A 21,410-nucleotide genomic window follows, 5' to 3' on the forward strand; every position below is an offset into this window, starting at 1 on the left:
TTGTCCACTTTTTTTTTGCAACGTAGCATATTTCCTGTCCAACTCCATTTTAGATTATTTAAACGAGTTATTATGTCCGCTACTTTTGTTTTCCTTCTTATTCCCAAATTTCGGATTCTATCACTAAGTCTGATACTCAACATAGTTCTTTCCATTGCTCTCTCTGTTTTAGCAAATTTTTCTCTATGTTTGTCCATTAATTCCGCGAACAGGTAGGGTAAAAAAGTTCCCCCTGGTAGATTCCAGAAGCACAGTAAAGCAGTCGTCTATTGTTGGTGTCGAATACGCACGTACGACCACGTATCCGGCGGAAATTATCTTAAGTCTTCGCTATTTGATTAGTACGTCAATTACCGGTTTATCAAAACATAATTACATTTTGCATAAATGCGTATTCTGGAACTTAACTGTAACCATTTACATCTTGAACAAAATCATAAAATAAGTAAGGGTCATAAGAATATTTTTTTATCTTTGTCGGAGGCAAATAAGGAGATTGCCCGCCATATGGCAGGTGCACACCAAGGCCATAGTCATCAGGGGTCAACAAGAGCGCGGAGGCATAAGGAACTGTCGTAGTGATGACGGAACTTGGAGTTTATCAATGACGTTGCAAAGGCCGGACCAATCTTAAAACCGGAACGGGTGCGTGCAATACGCGTCGCCACCGATAATAACACAAAAACATGTTTTTGGGATAAAATTTTATTACACGATATTATATCTTAATTATTGTATTTCATCTGTCATTCATGGACACATCCTAGGTACTTAGAGATTTGAGCTCTGCATATCCACGATACGAGCACACTGGACGTCTTATAGACAACGGACGCTGAGTGACACAAGAAGCAAAACAAACACACATTACATTAATGTATCAATGTATGCACTAGTCACTAGTGACTACCTAGTGTAATCGCTACAGCTCGAATACGCTCAGTCCACACACACACACACCATAACCTTACAGAACTAACGACGCCTATCTTCAGGGTTCATATTTATAAAAATAACAAAAATAAATATTTTATTTATCACAAAACTAAAAGAAATCTCCTTCTTTGATCGCGAAGAAATCCTTCTTGAGCATCGGCACGACCTCGTCGTCCTCCGTGCACGTTGGCGTCTTGTTATCAAAATGTGGGTATTTGGGGTGCCACCAGTCGTAAACGTGCATGTTCAGAACTGTGTCCAAAACCACCGTGCACTCCGGCAGGATGTCCTTGCCGACGTTGTAGCTGCCGGTGTTGAAGTCGAGGTACAGGCGCTGGTGGATGGCCTTGTGCGAGTGGACCATGGTCACCGAGGACAGAATCATGCCCATCAATGGTGGGACTTCGTGGAAGTTGCGGCAGGTTACCTACGATACAATAAAACGAGGTCAATACAGTTTGAAACTTAGTGGAAGGGTAGCTTGACTGAACCGTGTAGCGGAGTATGCGTTCAGAAGACGCAGTGTGAAACTAAACGGCGCCATTTCGTATGAGCGTCATGAGCGATACAATAGGCGCTTTGCCAACATAAATCTATCTATTTTTTTTTTTACAAAATCTTTCTCAATTCATGGACTGCTGAAAGAGCTCGCAGATGGTGTTCAGTGGGCGTAATACTTTCAGACGTGTGGTCTATGTATCAAATGTATAGCTGCCCCACCCTTCAAACTAACACACACAACTGCGTCGCAGCAAACAGAACAACTTAGTAGTACCTTCCCGTGCGAGCTCACAAGACGTCCTACCACCAGTAATTATGCTAATTACAAATTTAGTTTGATTTTTGTTACACGATGTTGTTCCTTCACTGAAGAAGTCGTTCGTGAACATGAGTTAAGTACGTGTTTCGTACTTACCGGCTTAACGGCTATTTCATTTTTTTGTATATTTTATTCATTAAATAATTTAAAGTGACCTTAAGTCCACCATACCTGCAGAACTTGGATGTCTTGGTCAGGATTAGCGTCGATCCTGCCCAGCTCCGTGATAAAATCCTGTGTTTTAGTACGCTCTTTTATTTGGAGCTTCTTAAATTTGAAATAAACTGCCCAAGACACTGAAGATCCCTTATAAAACCATACGCTGACGCACCTCCTGCGGGCCAGTTGATACGCCCGACCTTCAGCTGTCATCGTTTGAACTTTCTTCACGAACACGTCATATGTGTGATACAAAGCCCGTATCACCCTCTGGCGCAGTCCGTACGTTTGGTAACTGTTCTCTATGCGCAATCTATCTGGTAAATTTGGGTGAATTTTACAGTACCTGTTGTATATGGATCTCCAAAACGACTCACGCTTCGTCAGAGCGTAGGTCGTTTTGTTTATACCGGCAAAGTTGCCAATATCTTCCGGCTTGATGTACTGGGATAACCAGTACCAGACGATTTCGGGATAAACATTTCCCGGTCTTTCGTTAAATTTATCTTCACATTGTGAATGGTTACGTTTCTTTCTGCTCACTACGTTCTTTGAGCCATCTTCGCCCAGTTCCTCTATGATGTCATCAACAGCGTCTAATTCGTCCCAAGTTAAATCAGCGGTCACTTTCTCCGCTTTCGTTAACTTTAACGGGTCGGTGGGCTTGGCATCTTTTGGCTTGACATTTACTGGAAAATCTGTAAAAATCAAACTGACGTTGAATTTATTAGACTGCTTCGTCCCTTGCTAAAACATTTTAGCTACACCGATTTTGTATTACAAACAGTATGTTCATGTTAGGCATGTTAGCTGTCTGAAATAGTGTACATCATCCAGCTTACGTGTTTTCTTAACGGCGGAAACTTGATTTGATTTTTCTTGTGCATATATTTAACATATTATACGGTTATTTGGTACTATTTCCCAAACAATGAATCAAAAAGGTTCGTCGAACATCACACACAGCAGTGTGAAGTTCAATTACGAATATCGTGCAGCAATATTGGCTAAGAATCGATTAGCGAACCGAGGTTATATCTCTTGAAGTTTCACCATCATGTCTTAGGATTTATGTAAAAAAATTACGTTGTCAAGTGCAATCTGCAACATAAATGCGCCGCCCACATCGAGTTAAGTTCTAAGGTCTGAAGTATAGTTACAACGGCTGCCCCACCCTTCAAACCGAAACGCATTACTGCTTCACGGCTGAAATAGGCAGAGTGGTGGTACCTACCCGTGCGGATTCACAAGAGGTCCTACCACCAGTAAAAAAAGAAATAAATAAAAAGGTCTTTGACTTTTTGATAATGGCCGTAGAACCATTTCTTATTATGATTTTCTTTCGTTCTAGGGTTGGATACATAGCATAGCCCAAATATTTTACACCATAAATACCACCACCCAATTTGAAATATGAGATCAAAGTCTCAATTATTTTATTCAATAAGAGTGACTGTCCCATTTCTCAAAAGGACAGAATAAACAGGTCTTCAGTCCCACGACTAGCGGTCCTCTTAGTTGGCGTTCTATCTAAAGCAACACCACCAACTCATATCATTAGGACACTTTTAAAAATGTAGAGCAACAACTATGTTTTGTTTAATTTAAGCTCAAATGACTTTTCTTAAACAAAATTAAGTTATTATAATTTTGTGCAAAAGTATTTTGTTATAGAGTTTTTTTGGATACGTATTTTCCATTAATATAAATTCAAATACTTAAATTTCCATAATCTGTTCCGTAAACAATAATTTTTTATTATTATTATTGTTGTTGTCCAGCCAGTATTTGCTGCAATTTTAGGATTATGGTATTTTAAATATTATCTGATTTTTTTTTGACGATATATTTGATATCACATCTCTGCTTTTTCATTAATCATATTGATTCAGAGACAATGTTTTATTGCACAAACAGTTCTTTCAAAAAGTTCAGTTTTCAAATAGGTATGTCTGGTTAATAGTTAAATCTTTTGTGGAATTTATTACAATGAAATTCTTTAATGCAAAAAACATATTATTAGAGATCTTTGTAAAGAACAGCCATGATGAAAAATGTATAACTTCAAGAGGAAACATTTTTTATATACCTAATAATTTATATATTTTTTTAAATCTATGACTAATATGATCTGGCTGACATTGACCTCCAATGCCTATAGATAAATCTTCTCAAAATCACCGAACTAATTTGAGATAGGGGTATAGATATTTTTGTGTTCTGTCGATCTATGATCAGACCTATGAACAGAGGTTGGCATATTCAGGCAACAGAGTAACTGAAAAATTTTTAAATTTTTCATGTCTAATATTAATTACATCAACTTCAATAACTACTATAGATAGTAACTGATATTTCTAACAATGAAGTAAGATGTAGTTTTATATGATAAAAACAAATATTAGTTATGTTTATACTTACATGAATAAAAATAAATGCATTAAATATATAATAATAATTTGAAAACAATAGTAGTAGGAGAATGGGACTTGAACAGATCTACCTTCAAGAACTTTCTTCTTTTGAGACTTTTTCTTCCTCATTTATTCCACTACAATTGGAGTTTTCTGTTTATAAAACTATTCGATTAAATTTTTCATTCAAATGAAACACAGTTAACGAATAGTTTCAAGACATCTGGTAAAGCGAAACAAGCAACATCAACTTTACTTAATTTGGTGAAAATAGATAAAAACATCAAACTTTTTTTTCACTTGCAATATGTAAAACGATCATTTAAAAGAATATATACCTATTTATAATCATATTGGATATATTGAATATTGATAATAATAATCTAATAATTCGATCTTAAATTTATCGACTGATTCAATGACCCATCTCAGAGTTTGATCTCAGAGCATCTCTAATATATTAAGTGTATAATCTATGTCTCAGAGTATGAAGTTACTGACCTCTAATCTATTAAACTAGTACTAATTACTGAAATATTAAATAATTCATCTTAAATCATTTAGAGTACCGACTAAAATTTACATATTGTTGTATTATTCCAACCTGGAAATTAAGTATTCGAGGCAATGTTTAAAAGAAGTTTTATGTGGATAAATTGCTATTAGCGGTTGCCATGATATTAGTTTTTTCATACCTATTTAACTTACATAACGTACTTATTTAATTTATTTAACGGTAGGAAGCGGCTTGGCTCTGCCCCTGGCATTGCTGAAGTCCATTGGTGACGGTAACCACTCACCATCAGGTGGGCAGTATGCTCGTCTGTCTACAAGGACAATACCTGCTAGTATAGAAATTGTCTTATGTAGTTTTTTTACTTGTATTTTTTAGACTAGTAAGTCTAATATATCAAGGACGCTCTGGACTAATATCATTTGGCTCGTGGACTTGCGCATCTTTCAGTGAATGCAGATGCTTATGGGGTCAGGCAGGCTATGTGGGACTTGATGGTGTGCAGACGTTGGAAGTATACCGCGGGCCCGAGGATATTTTAGGGCTCTACCCATCAAATAATTCCCCTTGTATTTTCTCACTCGATGTTCGTTCTCTGCCCAGCGTCCAGAACCCGGAAAGATTATGGGGTTCCCGCGCTAAACATTACAACCAGAATCGCAAGGCAGAAACCCAAGGAAGCTCGATCGATGGATGGTCTAGGCGATGGTCGATTAATCTACGTAGGCCATCTCGGTACATCACTCCGTCAGGCCCCCCTAGGGCCCAAGTGGTCCCAGTGGTGTCCCGGGATACCCTACTTGGTCTCCCTACCCTCCCATTTAGATTAAGTTGAACATAGATGGAAGGATTTCGTCAAGATTTTGCTACTTTTCGCGTAAAGGGCTATATGCTCGCATTTCAAATTGCACGAAACAATTCTAAGCCGCACCAAAACCTTAAATCAGTGGTTCCGCAAATGGCGCATAGAATTGAACCCTACGAAAAGCAAAGCCGTGGCATTTCAAAGAAGGAACTCGACGCATTTTGTCTTCTAATTTTGAAATTTCTCTAAAGTTTTGAAGTTTTTTAAAATAATTAAATGATTTTGATTAATTTTGGTTAATTTTGATTAATAGATTTCAGTCTTTTTAATAAATTTAAAAATAATTAAAGCTTTTTAAACTTAGTTAGACTATACTTTTGAAACCGAGACTAGCTTCGTCTTTTTACTACTAAGCTGTTGATTGTATAAGTTTTATTCCCTTTGCCGATCTAATCGGAAAAGTCAAATAAAAAACTCCCTGAATTTGACGGATTGACGTTCCATTCCAAGATGGCAGACATGCCGCTTGTTCCATGATCGAACAGAATCGTAAGAATACGATATTTAGGTGTGTCTGTTTAAATATCGAACTAGAATGTCTCCCGAACTCTTGATTAATATTTTATACGAATATTCCGAGTATGTGAAACCGCTTCCCCGCGTTACGTGCGCTAGATTTAGGTAACGTTTGTGCCGGAACATATGCACTAAAACTGATCGAAATCGTGTTTTCTGTGTGTCGTGTACCATAGGTCTTCTGGTTTAATGTTAAATTAAAATGTGGAATATGATGTGCGACGTGATGCCTACGATATCGGAGGACAGTATCAGCCAGCGGAGTTCGCAGGTCTCCGGGGAGGATGCGAACTTTGAGCAACTGATGGTGTCTATGTTAGACGAACGCGATAAGTTGGTTGAGAGTTTGCGAGAGACTCAGGAGCGGCTCGGTGACTCGGAACTGCGCCTCAAGGAAGTGGAAAAGGAGAGAGATGCCCTTCATAGACAGATCGCCGCCAACCTACCACAGGTTAGTGTCTCCTTCCTAACTTTAGAATGTCAATATGAGTTTCAGCTCTAAAATTTATATCCTGTTTTAATAAAATAGCGAAGAACCACTTATCTTAAAAAGTCTCAGTTCAAATAGCCCTTCACCTAAACATTGTCCAACTCCATTTTCCAATATTTAAAATCATCAAGAGATTATAAGTAAGTTAAGAAAGTTAGGATCTAATTATAATTTTTGAAATATATTTCAAACAGGCTTTAGTTATTTATTCTAATTAAAATTAATACTGAATAACTTATCTAAGAAAAAAAACTAAAACAGGATGGAAAATGTCAAATTTAATTTTGTTGTTTTTTTTAAAACATTTTTGTTCAATAACAATTTGAGTATCAAATCAACTTAATTACTTACTATATTTAGTGAATTAGAAATCTTAATAAATAAAAAAAAATCGGAAAGTTTTTTTTTAATTTGCTATTTCATATAAAATCAGAACAACAAATCAGTACTTTATTACTGATACTTAGAAAACATGTTTCACTGTTTTGCAAAAATGGTACTTGTATGGTATTGTAGGGAACATCTAGTACACTATAAGAGTATGAAATAGATGTAAAAAAACTAAACAAAAAAATCATTTTATTCCCCATAAACAAGACAGAGTGAATTGATAAGCCATTTTGCTCTTCAAACCATTCATAATGCAAGAAAGCTTTATGCCCAAAATAGGTGGGAAAGTGTAATTTTTTATATTCCAGGAACGGTTACTGTTATGGTTCCATTGAATTAATGTATGTGGCATGTAACTAGAAGTTGATCTTCTTCACAATGCAGTCACGGCAGGGTGTAATCAGGTTCTATTAGTTAAGATATAAAAAATTTAACATCCTTCTTTATGTACAATTAAACATAGTTTTGATAAAACTTTTCTACATTAAGCAAATCAAAGTGAAACAGAACCACTAGGTCAAGGATGAAGTTATAATCGTTGCTCATCCACTGAAACATTATGATCTGATATGTTACTCTACAAGAACATTAATGAAATCTTAGAATTAAAAGATAAATATCCATGATTTAGCTTTATATTAAATTACCTTAACACACATTGTGACCTTGAGTGGTATAGTACTTTCACACTTGTCAGAAGTCATCTTAAGATGCAATTAGGATCTTATGTTTAAAGTGAGTATTCACAGTACCTATAGTCTTGGATGAAAACTTATCTAGTGGGCTATGTGTATTTAAAGAAACCATCAAATTATACCTCTAACACTGACATTTTCCAACTTTGAAGATTATCAATCACCATATATTAATAATTGGCCTACATTAGTTTCTCCTTAAAACCCCTTTTGCTTAAAGAAAATCTGGTGGTAGATTAGCAGATGTTAGCAAAGTCACTCAAGCAGATCTGTGTGGGCTTGTACACACACTTATAAATTACACTTGTATTTTTTTTTACTTATTGTACTTGTCAAGAAAAGGGAAGACTAGTGGTATACTAGAATGAATGTATTTTCCGCATGTTTCCCCATTTCTAATTGGAACCACCTAATTGTCCTACTCCAGAAGTATCGGTCCTTATTGGCATTAGTAGTTTTTTTTTATATAACAAACATCTTAATTGTCGTGTCTTTACCAATTTGAGCTAAAACACATTTATATGTATGCCTTAATTAGATCTTCACTTGACAGATCACAGACACAGTCCTGTGATTTGCAACAAAAATTATTAAATTAAAAATCTTAGAATATTTCGTTTACCACACCCTAGTTTTCGTTAAACAAAAATGTTATGTACTGGTGTGTGTTGCTAATTTCGCGCAGCGGATGATAAAACTGTTATCAGTAAGGACGTTCTCATACGAAATTAAGCTTATCAACGGTCTTGGTTGAAACATGCAATGTGCATTAAGGACAGAATCGCTCTGGCGCCTGGCGTGTATGGGTCGAGTGCTCTGGGGAATTGTTTGAAATGATCTTGTCATCTCCATTTCACCATCGGACCACGCGTCGTCGGAAAGTTTACCTCCGGTAATTAAATCCGCTGTACATTTGAGAAGAGACACCAACGGCGAGCTGCGACTTAGGTTTTTTGTTATAAGTAATAAAATTGCGTTTGACACGGGATGAGAGCTTCAGCTCGAATTGCCCTAGCGCCTTTGAAATCTCCATTGTTTCTCTACAGAGAAAGCTCTAAACTTTAAAGCCACTCATTAAAACATTCTTCATTTTGCATTGTTAGCGGAAAATGTAATAAGGTTGTATTTACTAACCAGTTTCTAATAAATTGCTTGAAGGTGTAGTAACTGTATGTTCCCGCCACACATTAGATCGACTAGTTGGTCAGGCCATTAGTAACGCTGAATTCTTTGCCCACTGAATTCATCGCCGAATCTTCTCAGTGGATCGCGATTTCGATCCGGTGATAGATTCTGCGAAGCACTGCTCTTGCTAGGGCTAGTGTTACGAATTGTCTCAGGTTGAGCTCGTGAGCTCACCTTCCCGTCCGGCCGTAGCTGGAATAGCCTCTTAGGCTACCAGCGAATAGGTAGAAAAAAAAAGTTGATTTGTGTACTGTGAGCCCGGCGATAGCCGTTGGCAATCTATTTTTGCTAAATATACTTTGTATTTAGGTGACATTAACGGCATGGGGCCGTTTAATATGTAAGGTTCATATTAATTATTACAAAAACGAAACATTCAGTAGCACATTCGTCGAGTAGCGAATATGTTTGCATTTATAAGGCAAATCGTTATCTGCATTATGTCATAGTCGCACGTTCCACTTACCGCTGATACGTCTGACACAGTAACTAAGTCGCTTTATAAACACAATCGTAACGTTCGTGAACTTGAAAAGTATTGTTGATGACCTAAACATTAATACATTCATTATTGTTATTTGTGAATGGAATCTAATTCAATCGCTGTTCGAAAAATATTTTAAATTTTGGCGCGAAAGTTTCGTTTTATGGCTTAGTAAAATGTCATTAGATCTGTCATTTTAGAACTACATTGAGGTTGTTCAATATACAAGAAAAATGTTTTATGATGATACAAAACTTAGAAATGCGTGAATATTTGATTCAGGGATTTCATTTTATAATACATGAACCTGCGTGTGAACCCAATAGAAAGCGCGTAGTGATGGACATTGTCAAGATTGGTTCGTTGTGCAAAAACCCGTAAACATCAATAAAACTATATTCGAATTACAATTTTCGACGTGTAACATTCTAGAAGTCAGTGACCGCGGAAACTGATCAATTTTAAAACTATATTAAACTGTAAAAGTGTTTTAAATCGTATCACTGATTGAAAAGCTGTGAAAATAATTCTATTTATGTCTGCGACTCGCGAAAACCAAAGAAACTAATAAACCATAAAATTCTCCGCAAACATTTTAAAATTTAATTAAACCTATCTCCATTCTCTTGAAACGTCGGATATTGTGTAAGGTTCCTTCAGAGTAATATTTAACTCGATGATGTTTTCCGTTTTTTATTAGCCTACGCTAACGGCCGTGTCATTAACAAAGTTATTGCTAAGCTGCCAACCGTGAACTGTGGAGAATAAACGTAATTATTATTTTTAAATTCTACGTGGGTCACTGCGGCCTAAATGAGTATTTTTGTCTAGTGAGGATCTGTCACTCAAAACTATTCCGTAATTTTTCATGGTTTACGGTTAAAGACAGTTACTCCCACGGCCTTATACTAGCGGAATTCTTCTACTTTGTCTTCACTTTATACCACTAGGCAGGGTCGACACAGCGATTTTTTCTATTCCATCCTCTTCTATCAACCGTCATATCAACACTCACTCCCCTCTCTCTCATATCGTCATTCACATATTCCATCCATGTCTTCTTCGGTCCCTGCACTACTATTTCCATACATCTCCTAGTCACATAGTCATACTAGCGAGAATCATAACGCATAAATATTAATAACGCCAGGAGGTTTTAACTAGTCCCATATCGTCCGCTCTCTAGCTCGGAGGTATTGTTACGTTTGTGAAAGGTGAAATCATCCAAAAGGTCTTATATTTCCACAGGTGCACGTTTTTGAACTGTTAGCACTGCATAGTCGCATTTTCATTGGTCGTCATTAGAGCTGGACAGACTCCTGAAACGTATGATATAAAATTATTCTTACATTACCTGACTAATAAATTTTCTGTTATCGTTGCGAAATTTCCAACGATTGTACTGTATGATTAGTTGCGGATCCCGGCTACTTGTTGGATTCATTAGGGCGGCCTCGACTGCGTCAAAAATAAAATGACGATTTCTTTTCCGTGGAAAAATTTAATATTATTTCTTTGTACAAAAACTCGGGGTTGTCTCGCAGCAGTCTGTAAACTTTGTTATACATGATATAAGTACATATATTTGTTTGATTTTAGCTATTCGTTCACCTATGAGCGTGAAGAATGGTACTTTCCGAATAAATAGGCGGCGGTTCTAGAATCGGTAAGAATGTAAGCTGCAAATCGCCTGAAAAAACCAACACGCCCATCACAACATAATGCCTAATGTTATCTATTAGTTGAAGTTGACTGATGATAAGCAAATTTATACACAACGGTCTAACGTGCCCTGTAATTACCAGAACTCATGAACTCAGAAGATTTAGTACTCTCAGACAGATTTGAAACAATCTAGCTCCGAAACAGCACATAGACAAACTCCGCTCGATAGAAAAACACAACGCGACCAGTTCACTAGCGCATTTCGATCTCTCTACGTCCATACGAAAGTAGAAAACCTCACTTGTGTGCAATGTCCCGTGCAGGAATATTATGTAAATATTCACAGACGAATGTAAAAATTAACGAATGGTTCACAAACAGTCTGTCGTTCACGAGTTTAATTCGTCGTCTCTGTCTTTAGCACCAACTTAAATAAGGATGCAAAGTGCTTACCGAACTAGAAAGTTGTGATCGTACTTGCAAATTGTCATTTCTACGAAAGCCACGGAAGTCGTCGATGTCGAAAAAATTGTCAGGTTGCGCTCAAGGATTGACAAGTCTTTCAACTGATCCTTAATCTTTATTAAAGGCTACGGTGTAACCTGAAAACACTTATTGGCGGTATCATCAACTTAAAATACCACCACATAATTTCCTCGCATGTATATCACGGGGAGCCGGAAAGACGACCCGGAGATTTACCGGAGAATAAACATTGTTGTATATGAGTCGACTATTATCAAAGCCGGCAATGTGACTTTTGGACAATTATTGGTAAATCAGAAAAACTAATTATTGACTTTGTATTCCATTGGCAGTCACAAAACTCTTCTGAACGACATCTTAGATAAATAATAGGTTAAGTATTAACCTTTATTTAATTCAGGTTTTGAACCGTATTCTTTGAAGGAGACTATTATATTCAAATCAATCTGTATTGACATATCAATAACATTTTTTTGTCCAAATGCACAGATTGCCACCTTTGATAATAGACGACTCATATCAGCTTACTGTGAGAGCATTAACTCAGAGCGCATTTTGACTCTACACTGATACCCGTTTATTTGATCTCCTTATATTAATGGAATACTAAAAAGAAGCACATATTATTATTATGTAAAAAAAATTACTGGACCCAAAATTTACTACCGGTATCGTCACATCACTACACCGAGCGTCTTATTTATTTAAGACGCGTGCTCAAATTAAATTGGATTCAAGATATTTTTATTCATTCACTCAATCTTAGACTCTTAAGTACATCGTAACGCCAGGTAATGATCGTTAACTTTATTAAGGCTCCGCACTCGATGCGTTTGTTGTGCGGTCTGACTTTGATTCGAGAACTTTGATTCGGGGCAGAGCTATTTCGTATTTTTTAACTAGGTAGATTCGTATATTTTAACTCGATTTCGTATTTCATCTTATATTATTAAAATCTACAGGATTCAACATCCTGAAGAGGTCGCTTAGTATGCCCGAAAATACATTTTAATTGCAATCCAGAATAATCAGTTTTTCAAACAAAATGAAACAAAAATCCGTGTACATCGTTGCACAATTAAAACAGTTTTCCAATAAAAGAACTTTAAAATCGTCGATTCTGGACTACCCTGACCTTAACATTGAGTCACTGCATGTTTAAATAGCCCTGCATGTGCACTGACTGGTCAGATTTAAAACATCCACGGTCGCTTTTTATAGCGATTAATAAATGTACTTTATGAATTTATTTGAGTGAAGATAATTTAATTCATTAGATTATTTTCGGTCAAAATAAATTATTGGAATGGGTTTATAAATAAAAACGATAGATTCTTTAAGTATGATGAAAACCAACCAATGTTCCATAATTGTCTTCGCGATACGCAAACATAATTTAAACTTGCACACAATATTCAAATGTGAAAGATTAACACCGCAGTCGTTCCGTGACCACGAAAATAGTTAAGACGAGATTAAACCCTAAAACTATTACTCATTATGGTCCATAATTCAAGCCAAAAGTTACATCACTAAAAAAATCTCCATAGCATCCAAGGAATTATGTTTATTAAGATCTAATAAATTTTATATCCATGGCGACTGTACAGAATGACGCAAATTTACCGAAATACGATATGCTCCTTAGGAGTTGTAAGGGAACTTGTAAAGTAAAGATGCACATATTTCTAAAATCATAACCTTCCTTTGACTTCCTCGTGCTCCAAATAAGTCTTGAAAACTTGATACTTCTGTGAAATAACCAGTTTTATTATATTTTACTCACCACCCAGCGAGATAGTTGGTAGATGTTGTATAAAGCGTCGGTGAGTTACATAAATTAGCAATGCCTACAGCTATGTCACTTAATGTTTTGGTTGATTGTTTTTTTTATTGCTTTGATGGGTGCACGAGCTCACAGCCCACCTGGTGTTAAGTGGTTACCGGAGCCCATAGACATCTACAACGTAAATGCGCCACCCACCTCGAGATACAAGTTCTAAGGTCTCAAGTATAGTTACAACGGCTACCCCACCCTTCGAACCGAAACGCATTGCTGCTTCACGGCGGAAATAGGCGGGGTGGTGGTACCTACCCGTGCGGGCTCACAAGAGATCCTCATCATCATCTCAGCCTGTCCACTGCCCACTGCTGAACATAGGCCTCTCCAAGAGATCCTACCACCATTACACAAATTATAATGTTGCGGGTTTGATTTTTACACAATGTTATTCCTTCACCGTGGAAGTCAACCATGAACATTGGTTGAGTACGTATTTCATTAGAAATTTGGTACCCGCCTGCGGGATTCGAACACCGTTGCATCGCCACATACTAATGCACCGGACGTCTTCTCCTTTAGGCCACGACGACTTATTGTATCAGTATTTCTTGAATAATATGCAATATTCACAATACTGAAAGTGACCTGCGAGTCAAGGGCTACCAGTTTACGACGATTGTATCCTTTATGTCTAGGTTCTAGGTAATTGCAAATACTCGTTGTACAGACACTGATTATGCAATCGCATTAGCTCGCTGTAGTCAACCTCGACTCATTGACAGATCCGTATTTTTTAACGATGTCATTGTTTCGTTTGCTTGAATAGGTCGAAGATCATAATAACAACGTAATGTCATACGGTGCAATAATGAATATGTAAATGCAGTACAGAGAGATATTGAGAGAGGCCACACCCCAATGGTATCGTGACGTGATTAGCTTGTTTTATCCACACTATTTATCATTTTCACTTTTTTACTGGTGGTTTGGCCTAATATGAGCCCGCATGGGTAGGGTCACTATTCAGCCTATTTCTGCCGTGAACAGTTTTACGTTCCGATTTGAGGGATAGACTAACCGTTGTACGATACGATCTAGAATTTGACCTTATCACTTAAGACAGCAAACCAATTATCATGCCTATAGTCTCCGATAATCACTTAAAGACATTTGGGCCGCGGTCTCTCATTTATAAATGCCATAAAAATTAAACAAAATTGTAAAATCGCTAAAGCTTATGACTTGCTACGGGTGATAGGCCGGGCGCAATGTCTGAGACTAATCAGGGCAAGACGCCTTTACAACATACAAGTTTTGCGACATGTTCTGTTAGGTTTGGTTGGACACGTTGTGACATATTAAATCTCAGAATTAAAATATGTAGTTTAATATCTACGTCGAGAAATCTTGATTTAATAAGTAAATCGGTCGCTGTGTATATTCTTGACTCTATTTTGTTTGATACCATATATTACTTTCTTACAAGCACTTAGCGAACGTGCTTAACGTCTTTAAAGACGTTATTCATCAAAAATTATTCATCATATGAATAATTTGATAATAATGATTGTTGACGACCAGAAACTAATTCTAAATAGGACTTTACCAATTAATGTCCTGTCTATTAAATTTAAATTGGTAAAGTGGCGATTATAACATCTGCCCAGAATGATACTGAATGACCACGACCGCTCTGAAAAGAGTGGTACGACAAGGAGAGAAATTAAAAGTACTACTATCGGGTCGTCGCGTCCCCTTACGGGGGCGCGGGACGGGCCTTGGGGCTTAAAATTACTGAGCGGACAATATATATTTATCGGAGACGGTCATTACTTTAGTAACTAAACAAAACGCAGCACGATTCCCAAGAAGTGGCAGCACGATTGCGGTATCGTCGGAACTCGGCTAACTTCGTGCTACGACAGAGCCTAGCCGATGGAGGCGCGTAGACGCCATCACACTTACCAACTAGCCTTCTTGAAGAGCGGTGCCACCGTCTTACGTTTGTACCGAACTGTCACCGAACTGTCATACGTTTCGTCTGCTAAGCTCGATCACCCTATTCGTTCCTATGACGTTTGACGATGGTGTTAATAATTGTGGCTTCTCTGACATATTTTTATTATGAGGCTGCGGGATACCACTGCTTTGTCGACAATGCTATTTAAATTATTACATTTTGTTAATACGTACTAGATTTTATAGATATTTAACGTGTTCTTCGACGAACGATGGACTCCGGAATTAATTGAAATTCGGCTATATTCTGCGTAATTCATGGTAAAAAGCCGGAGGAGTCGTAGTGCGCGAAAAGTGCGTACTCCGAAGAGGAAGTTAAACTATAATACACGTTTCTCTATCTGGTAGAAGGTATTGTGAGCTTTCACAGGTAGCCCACCCAGTGTGTTTCTGACACCTAGTTTAGTTTTCGGTTTAAAGCGGGATGTGGCAGCTGTTAAAAAATCGGGAATTTGATCTCATACCCGGATTTTTTCTTGAAATTTATCGCTAAACGTCTACTTAAAAAAAAAACCCATCGGTCTAGAGTTCTTCATTCCGTTTACAGCAATCAAAATCAAATACGGTGTTAGCATTTCATAAGTGGCATGGTGGTATAATTTTTGAACTGGTGGTCGTATAGCTATGGTTAGTTTATCATTACGGCATTGGACAAACGTCACACAGCAGTCGAATGTAAAATGATCCGTCTCGAAAGGAACCCGTGCTGTGCACTGATTATTAACACTTCGTGACGCAAGGCAGAGGCGGGGGTCGGAATCATTTTTAACAATTAAAGAAATAATTAATAGCACTCACTTTGTGTGGGAGGTTAATTCTACTAGATAGGTACAAAGACGCCTACCATTTTGGGTTCACACTGCGGCCTATCAGCCACACAAATTATAGACTTTGTCGTGAGACGATATAATTGCTTCGTCGTTAAAATCATTGGCGTTAGGTAAAACATATTTATGTATAGAAACAGGGTAATAATATACAACTGTTTTTTTTTCCTCTGTTTGTCTATAGTTTTCTTTTTTTGTTTGTTTAGTAGCTCCATGAACTTGTCATTGTCACCGACTGATTTTGGAAATTCATTTACCAAAGACGAAACTAGTAAATTAATAATGAAAACCTAAAAAAAATACATCTGTAGAATGTTTGATCCCGCATAATCGTGTCAAGCGATAAGAGTAAATATGGTGTCTCGCTCATTAGGCCACGCGCTCAACAACCACAAAAATAACATTAGCGCCAATAAAATATTTAATTACGCGGATAATTTTGATTCCCATAACAATACATAATTAAATTGCATAACTCGGTCGACCATAGTATGTTATGTTTTGTTATCGTCTGTAACGTGGTAGCAAAATTTCGGTCGGTGCTCTTATCGTAAACCAAACATTGACGTGGAGGCCTTTTTGGTTTGAGAATGCTTCTAGATAAGGTCAGGATGACCTAGGTATGAACAGCATATGATAATCATGAGAAATTCGCATTTTTTTAATGAGTTAGTTTGTGTCAATGATGAATTGTGTTGGTATGTTTAATTGTAGTTTTTTTTATTTTAATTTTTTTATTCCATAGATGGGTGGACGAACTCACAGCCCACCTGGTGTTAAGTGGTTGCTGAAGCCTATAGATATCTACAACGTATATGCGCCACCCACCTTCAGATATAAGTTCTAAGATCTCAAGTATAGTTACAACGGCTGCCCCACCCTTCAAACCGGAACGCATTACTGCTTCACGGCAGAAATAGGCAGGGTGGTGGTACCTAACCGTGCGGACTCATAAGGAGTCCTACCACCAGTAAAAAAATAAAAATATTTCCGGTAGGCAGCGCCCTGACTGTCATGAGCACGGAATTGCTGATGTCCATTGGCGTCGATGACTACTTACCACCAAGTGGAGTGGAGTTAGTTACAAAGCAAAATAATACAAAATGTATGTTAACAATGCTTTTTTTATTGTTTAGATGGGTCACAACAGCCTACCTGGTGTTAAGCGGTTACTGGAGCCCATAAACATCTACAATGTAAATGCGCCACCCACCTTGAAACCACCACCAACAAATAAAAACAAACGCGTCAATTTCTATGACGACACTCAAAGACACTCACGATTTTATTCTTTTCAACATTTCCTCAGCTTTGATAATTACATGCAATGTTCGCCTCAGACATAATGATTGAACATCAAATATCGATCATCGTTCACGCATTGCTCGTTACATTGGGGCGGTGCAAGGTCGTTTGGCTATTAAAAAAAAAAGACTTGCGCGAAAACCTCATACGATTCTCGACCGTAGTGCAAAGCGATAACATTTATTTTTGATATTTCATGTAGAACATTTAATAACTAATTTGGACTCAAAAGGTGGGTAATATGCAGCTCCTTCAGATGATTTGATTTAAAGATAAACCGTGGTTTTCTGGAATTATCTATTCCTCCTCTATAATGCTAATGGTGTCTCTGCCCTCACCCTAAGATGCATTGAAAACTGTGCTCTTAAGTACTGGCAGAAAGTTCTTGTGATTCGTCCTACCACTGGTTCTCAATTCTAATGAAACCAATACATTGCGGTGTCTAACATCTTGTCATACGGTGAGATGAAAATTTATTTGCCCGTCTAAGTTCACAAAGAAAAGTACAAAAAAAAATTTTTGAAGCTTCCAAGCTGCGTTAGTAAGAGAGAGTAAGAGGCTTCGACGAAATCGCGATATTCTTAAGTTTATTTTCTTCAATCGCCCATAATCCCTAATGACGTAGATATTGAGTGTGTACTTGATTATAACTCGAGCCAACCTCGTAATAACATATCACACTGAAAGGAGTCGATGCTTGGACCTAATTGGAGGCTAATTTATGTGTTTGTAAACATGAACATCAATGTAATTTAGTACAACGCTTGATAGTACATCTGTACTCTATACTAATATTATAAAGAGGAAAGATTTGTTTGTTTGTTTGTTTCGAATAGGCTCCGAAACTACTGGACCGTTTTGAAAAATTCTTTTTCCATTAGAAGCCGACATTGTCCCTGATGAACATAGGCTACTTTTTTTAAAAAAAAAATTATTTTATTTTTTGGTTTCATGTGTGTTTTAATGTTTCCGAAGCGAAGCGAGGGCGGGTCGCTAGTAATATATAAATCTACAGTGTTTTTTATGGATGTTCCATTATAACTACTGAACCATGCATTTGATTGACTTGAAACTTGGTATCCATGTAGAAATAAATGTACTTAATGGATAGGATATATGAGTTGGACTCCCTAATAATAATGACAATAAATTATAATGTTAATTTTAAATGTCCAGCGAATCGGGCGAGTACGCCTAGTCTTGTATATGTACAAAAGACTGCTGGCCTTAGGTACGACGGATCTGCGTAACTGATTTTTACTGATGGTAGGGCGTGATGTTAGTCCGTACCACTATCACCACTCCGCCGTTCTGGTCTGTAGAGTGGGGCAGCCGTTGTACTATAGAACTGAGACGCGGAACTCATGTTTCAAGCTAAGGATTTTGTGAAATATATGGACCATGGTGGATACCGGATGGATCTGAGCTATTTAATTTATCCATTTAAACAATTAAAATAACTTAGCACGGTATTTTGCATTACTCCCATGTTGTAGGTGGCGTTAAAACAGTTTGCTTGTTTGTAATGAGTAAATAAAAAAGTTATGCCTATTAGGAAAACACGCTGTAAACATTAAACGCCTATAAGAAGTCAGTTAACATGTAGATTTAACAATGTACATCACGGTCGACGTTCTGTTGACGTCGCAAATTTTTGTTTTATTGTCGCTAAATACCTGTAGTATTTCCGTTTTGTGGTACGGTAAAAGTTAAGGCTAAACGATGCTAAATACGGCCGCGAGTTAAAGGCTGAAGCGTCTCACTTTTATCACTCTGTGTAATTCTGAGTTTTTTTTCCTACCTATTCGCTTGTAGCCTATGGGGCTCAATCTGAGAGATTGTGCTAAGATTAGCCCTAGAAAGAGCAGTGCTTCGCAGAGTACCATCGGATCGAAATCGCGACCCACTGAGAAGATCCGGCGAGAAACTCAGTGGGTTGTCTATGGGTTAGTGCACTCGTCGAACTCTTGCTCCGTCGCCTGGATCAACTTCCGAATCTGTCGCGATAACGACCGGTGACCTGTGCTACTTTTTTATTAATTTAGTGAACTTATCGAGATCAGGAGCATGAGGTATTTATTGCAGATTTGCTTTCAATTCTAACTAAATTTTGTAGAAAAAAGGTTATTTTGCTTGTGCATAGAGCTGTGAAAAAATACTAAAATCATGTCAAGGTGAACGATGGGGATGTTTCGACGCTAGATACAAAACACCATCACAATCTATCGTGACTACTCATGATGAGGGAGAGGGTTATGGGGAAGGGCAGGGTAATGGGAGAGATGTGCTCCGCACTAAACGCTTCACATTCACCCCTTTGCCTTTTCATGAGTTCTGTCTCATGCGAGGTTCGAACTTAGGCTGTTGAGCGACAGGTTTTAGTCGGTTCGACTCCGCCCTGCCCCTCCATCTTCAGTGGAGGGCGGAAGTCCGGCAATTTCCTCCTGACCAAAAAAAAACAGACTCATGTTAAGTTTTATTGTGATATGCACTACAGGTTTTAATTGATTTCAGAATAGACTAGTGTTCTGTAAATATTAAAGCGTTGTAAATTGATTTTTTTTATTCTAAATGAATATTTGTTAAATGATTATTATTATTGTGAATGTTTTGCCAGTACTGTGTACTCCGTGTACCTGCTTTTATAAGTTTCCCGATTCCATTCTATTTCTTCCAGTTCGATTAGTCTACGTTTAGACTCGATATCTCTTATGACTTGGGGCACACGATGTGGTTCCCAGAGCTGTTTACACAAACCTCAACGCTCTGTATTATTCAAAGGAACGCTCAACGCTCCCTCGTTTATATTTTCCACAGTTTCATTTTTAACTTGTGTGATGCGCATCTAAAAGCACATAATATATGTTGCCGTAATCTGTGTAGTCGTAATAAAATAAAATAAAATAAAAACCTTTTATTTCAAGACATCAGTCTCATATTGTGTTAGTATTACAAAGAACTTACGAACTATGTTAGTATTTAAATAAACAAATCAATAAATCAACTAAATCAACTCCGGCCCTGGCAACCCCATCAAGCAGCATGTAGAACATGCAACTTGATGAACCTACCCAGGGTCGGGCCATCCAATCTTCCAGCTAGTACCCTCAAGACGTTGTTGGTGCTTCCTCCTACTCTACGAATAATGGATGCCACCTTTTTGCGCATTATCGCGAAGTAGTCATCTGTGTGCGCATCGGCGAACATGCCTGATGCACTACAATAAGGTGGAAGCCTCAACAACGCCCTGAAGGCATTATTATATTGTATACGCAGTATATACGCAGTAATCCGTCGCCTGTTCAGCTACGAATTTTCAAGTTCTTTGGTCACATCTCCAGAAAGGAAGATACCATGGAGAGACTTGTCGCACAGGGCCGTGGGCCGTGGAGAAGGCAGAAGACGTCGAGTTCGATCCCCCACGCACTGGATAGACCTAATCAGCGGCACTACGAAAGCCACCGCAGTACAATGTGTTCGCAATGCTAACAGCCGCCTCCGATGGAGGAACATCGTTCGACGTGCGGCTGCCTTGAAAGCGAGTGGTGACGATGAGACGCAACTCTGTCCATCGACAACCACAACTATTCGGCCAAGAATATCCGACTAGGAAGAAGGAACAAGAAGAATCTGTCTGAATGTAGGCATGTTCTGCACATGATACTATTGGAGGTTTCCACGATTCAAGCGCAGACATTACTTAAATTTAACTTCGACAAGGCTTTTTTTGTGAACACACAGGTTGACTAGCTGCACCTATCTGATGCTATGCGAACTACCCGACCTATCAGATAACCTGTAATTACGGGATTTTCGGTAACACTAATTGCTAATGTAATAAAAGTGCACTCGCGGAT

The 21,410-nt window shown here is 37.8% G+C and overlaps 2 protein-coding genes across 2 annotated transcripts in view; one reads left to right on the plus strand and one right to left on the minus strand.

Moving 5' to 3' along the window:
• Positions 1–689: 689 nt before the first annotated feature.
• fsd (transmembrane protein fates-shifted) lies at positions 690–4,783 on the minus strand. The gene is made up of 3 exons (XM_028186391.2): positions 4,419–4,783; positions 1,928–2,613; positions 690–1,363 (listed from the first exon to the last, which is right to left on the minus strand). The coding sequence occupies exons 1-3, from the start codon at positions 4,456–4,458 to the stop codon at positions 1,046–1,048; spliced, it is 1,044 nt and encodes a 347-aa protein (XP_028042192.2). The 5' UTR covers positions 4,459–4,783; the 3' UTR covers positions 690–1,045.
• A 1,357-nt stretch (positions 4,784–6,140) lies between these two features.
• The window catches only part of Liprin-alpha (PTPRF interacting protein alpha), a 106,278-nt gene continuing 91,008 nt past the window's right edge, over positions 6,141–21,410 (plus strand). Inside the window, 1 exon segment of the mRNA XM_089737566.1 lies at positions 6,141–6,675. Coding sequence (XP_089593692.1) covers positions 6,427–6,675 — 249 coding nt within the window. The 5' untranslated portion in view covers positions 6,141–6,426.

The sequence above is a fragment of the Bombyx mandarina genome, chromosome 23 (genome assembly GCF_030267445.1).
Source record: "Bombyx mandarina strain Sakado chromosome 23, ASM3026744v2".
Taxonomy (NCBI): Eukaryota; Metazoa; Arthropoda; class Insecta; order Lepidoptera; family Bombycidae; genus Bombyx; species Bombyx mandarina.

Coding starts and splice junctions, on each gene's coding strand:
- fsd (XM_028186391.2), bottom strand. CDS start 4,458: ATGAGGAAGAAAAAGTCTCAAAAGAAGAAAGTTCTTGAAG. Junction 2,614..4,418: donor AAAGAAGAAAGTTCTTGAAG/GTAGATCTGTTC, acceptor TGATTTTTACAG/ATTTTCCAGTAAATGTCAAG. Junction 1,364..1,927: donor AAGACATCCAAGTTCTGCAG/GTATGGTGGACT, acceptor ATTGTATCGTAG/GTAACCTGCCGCAACTTCCA.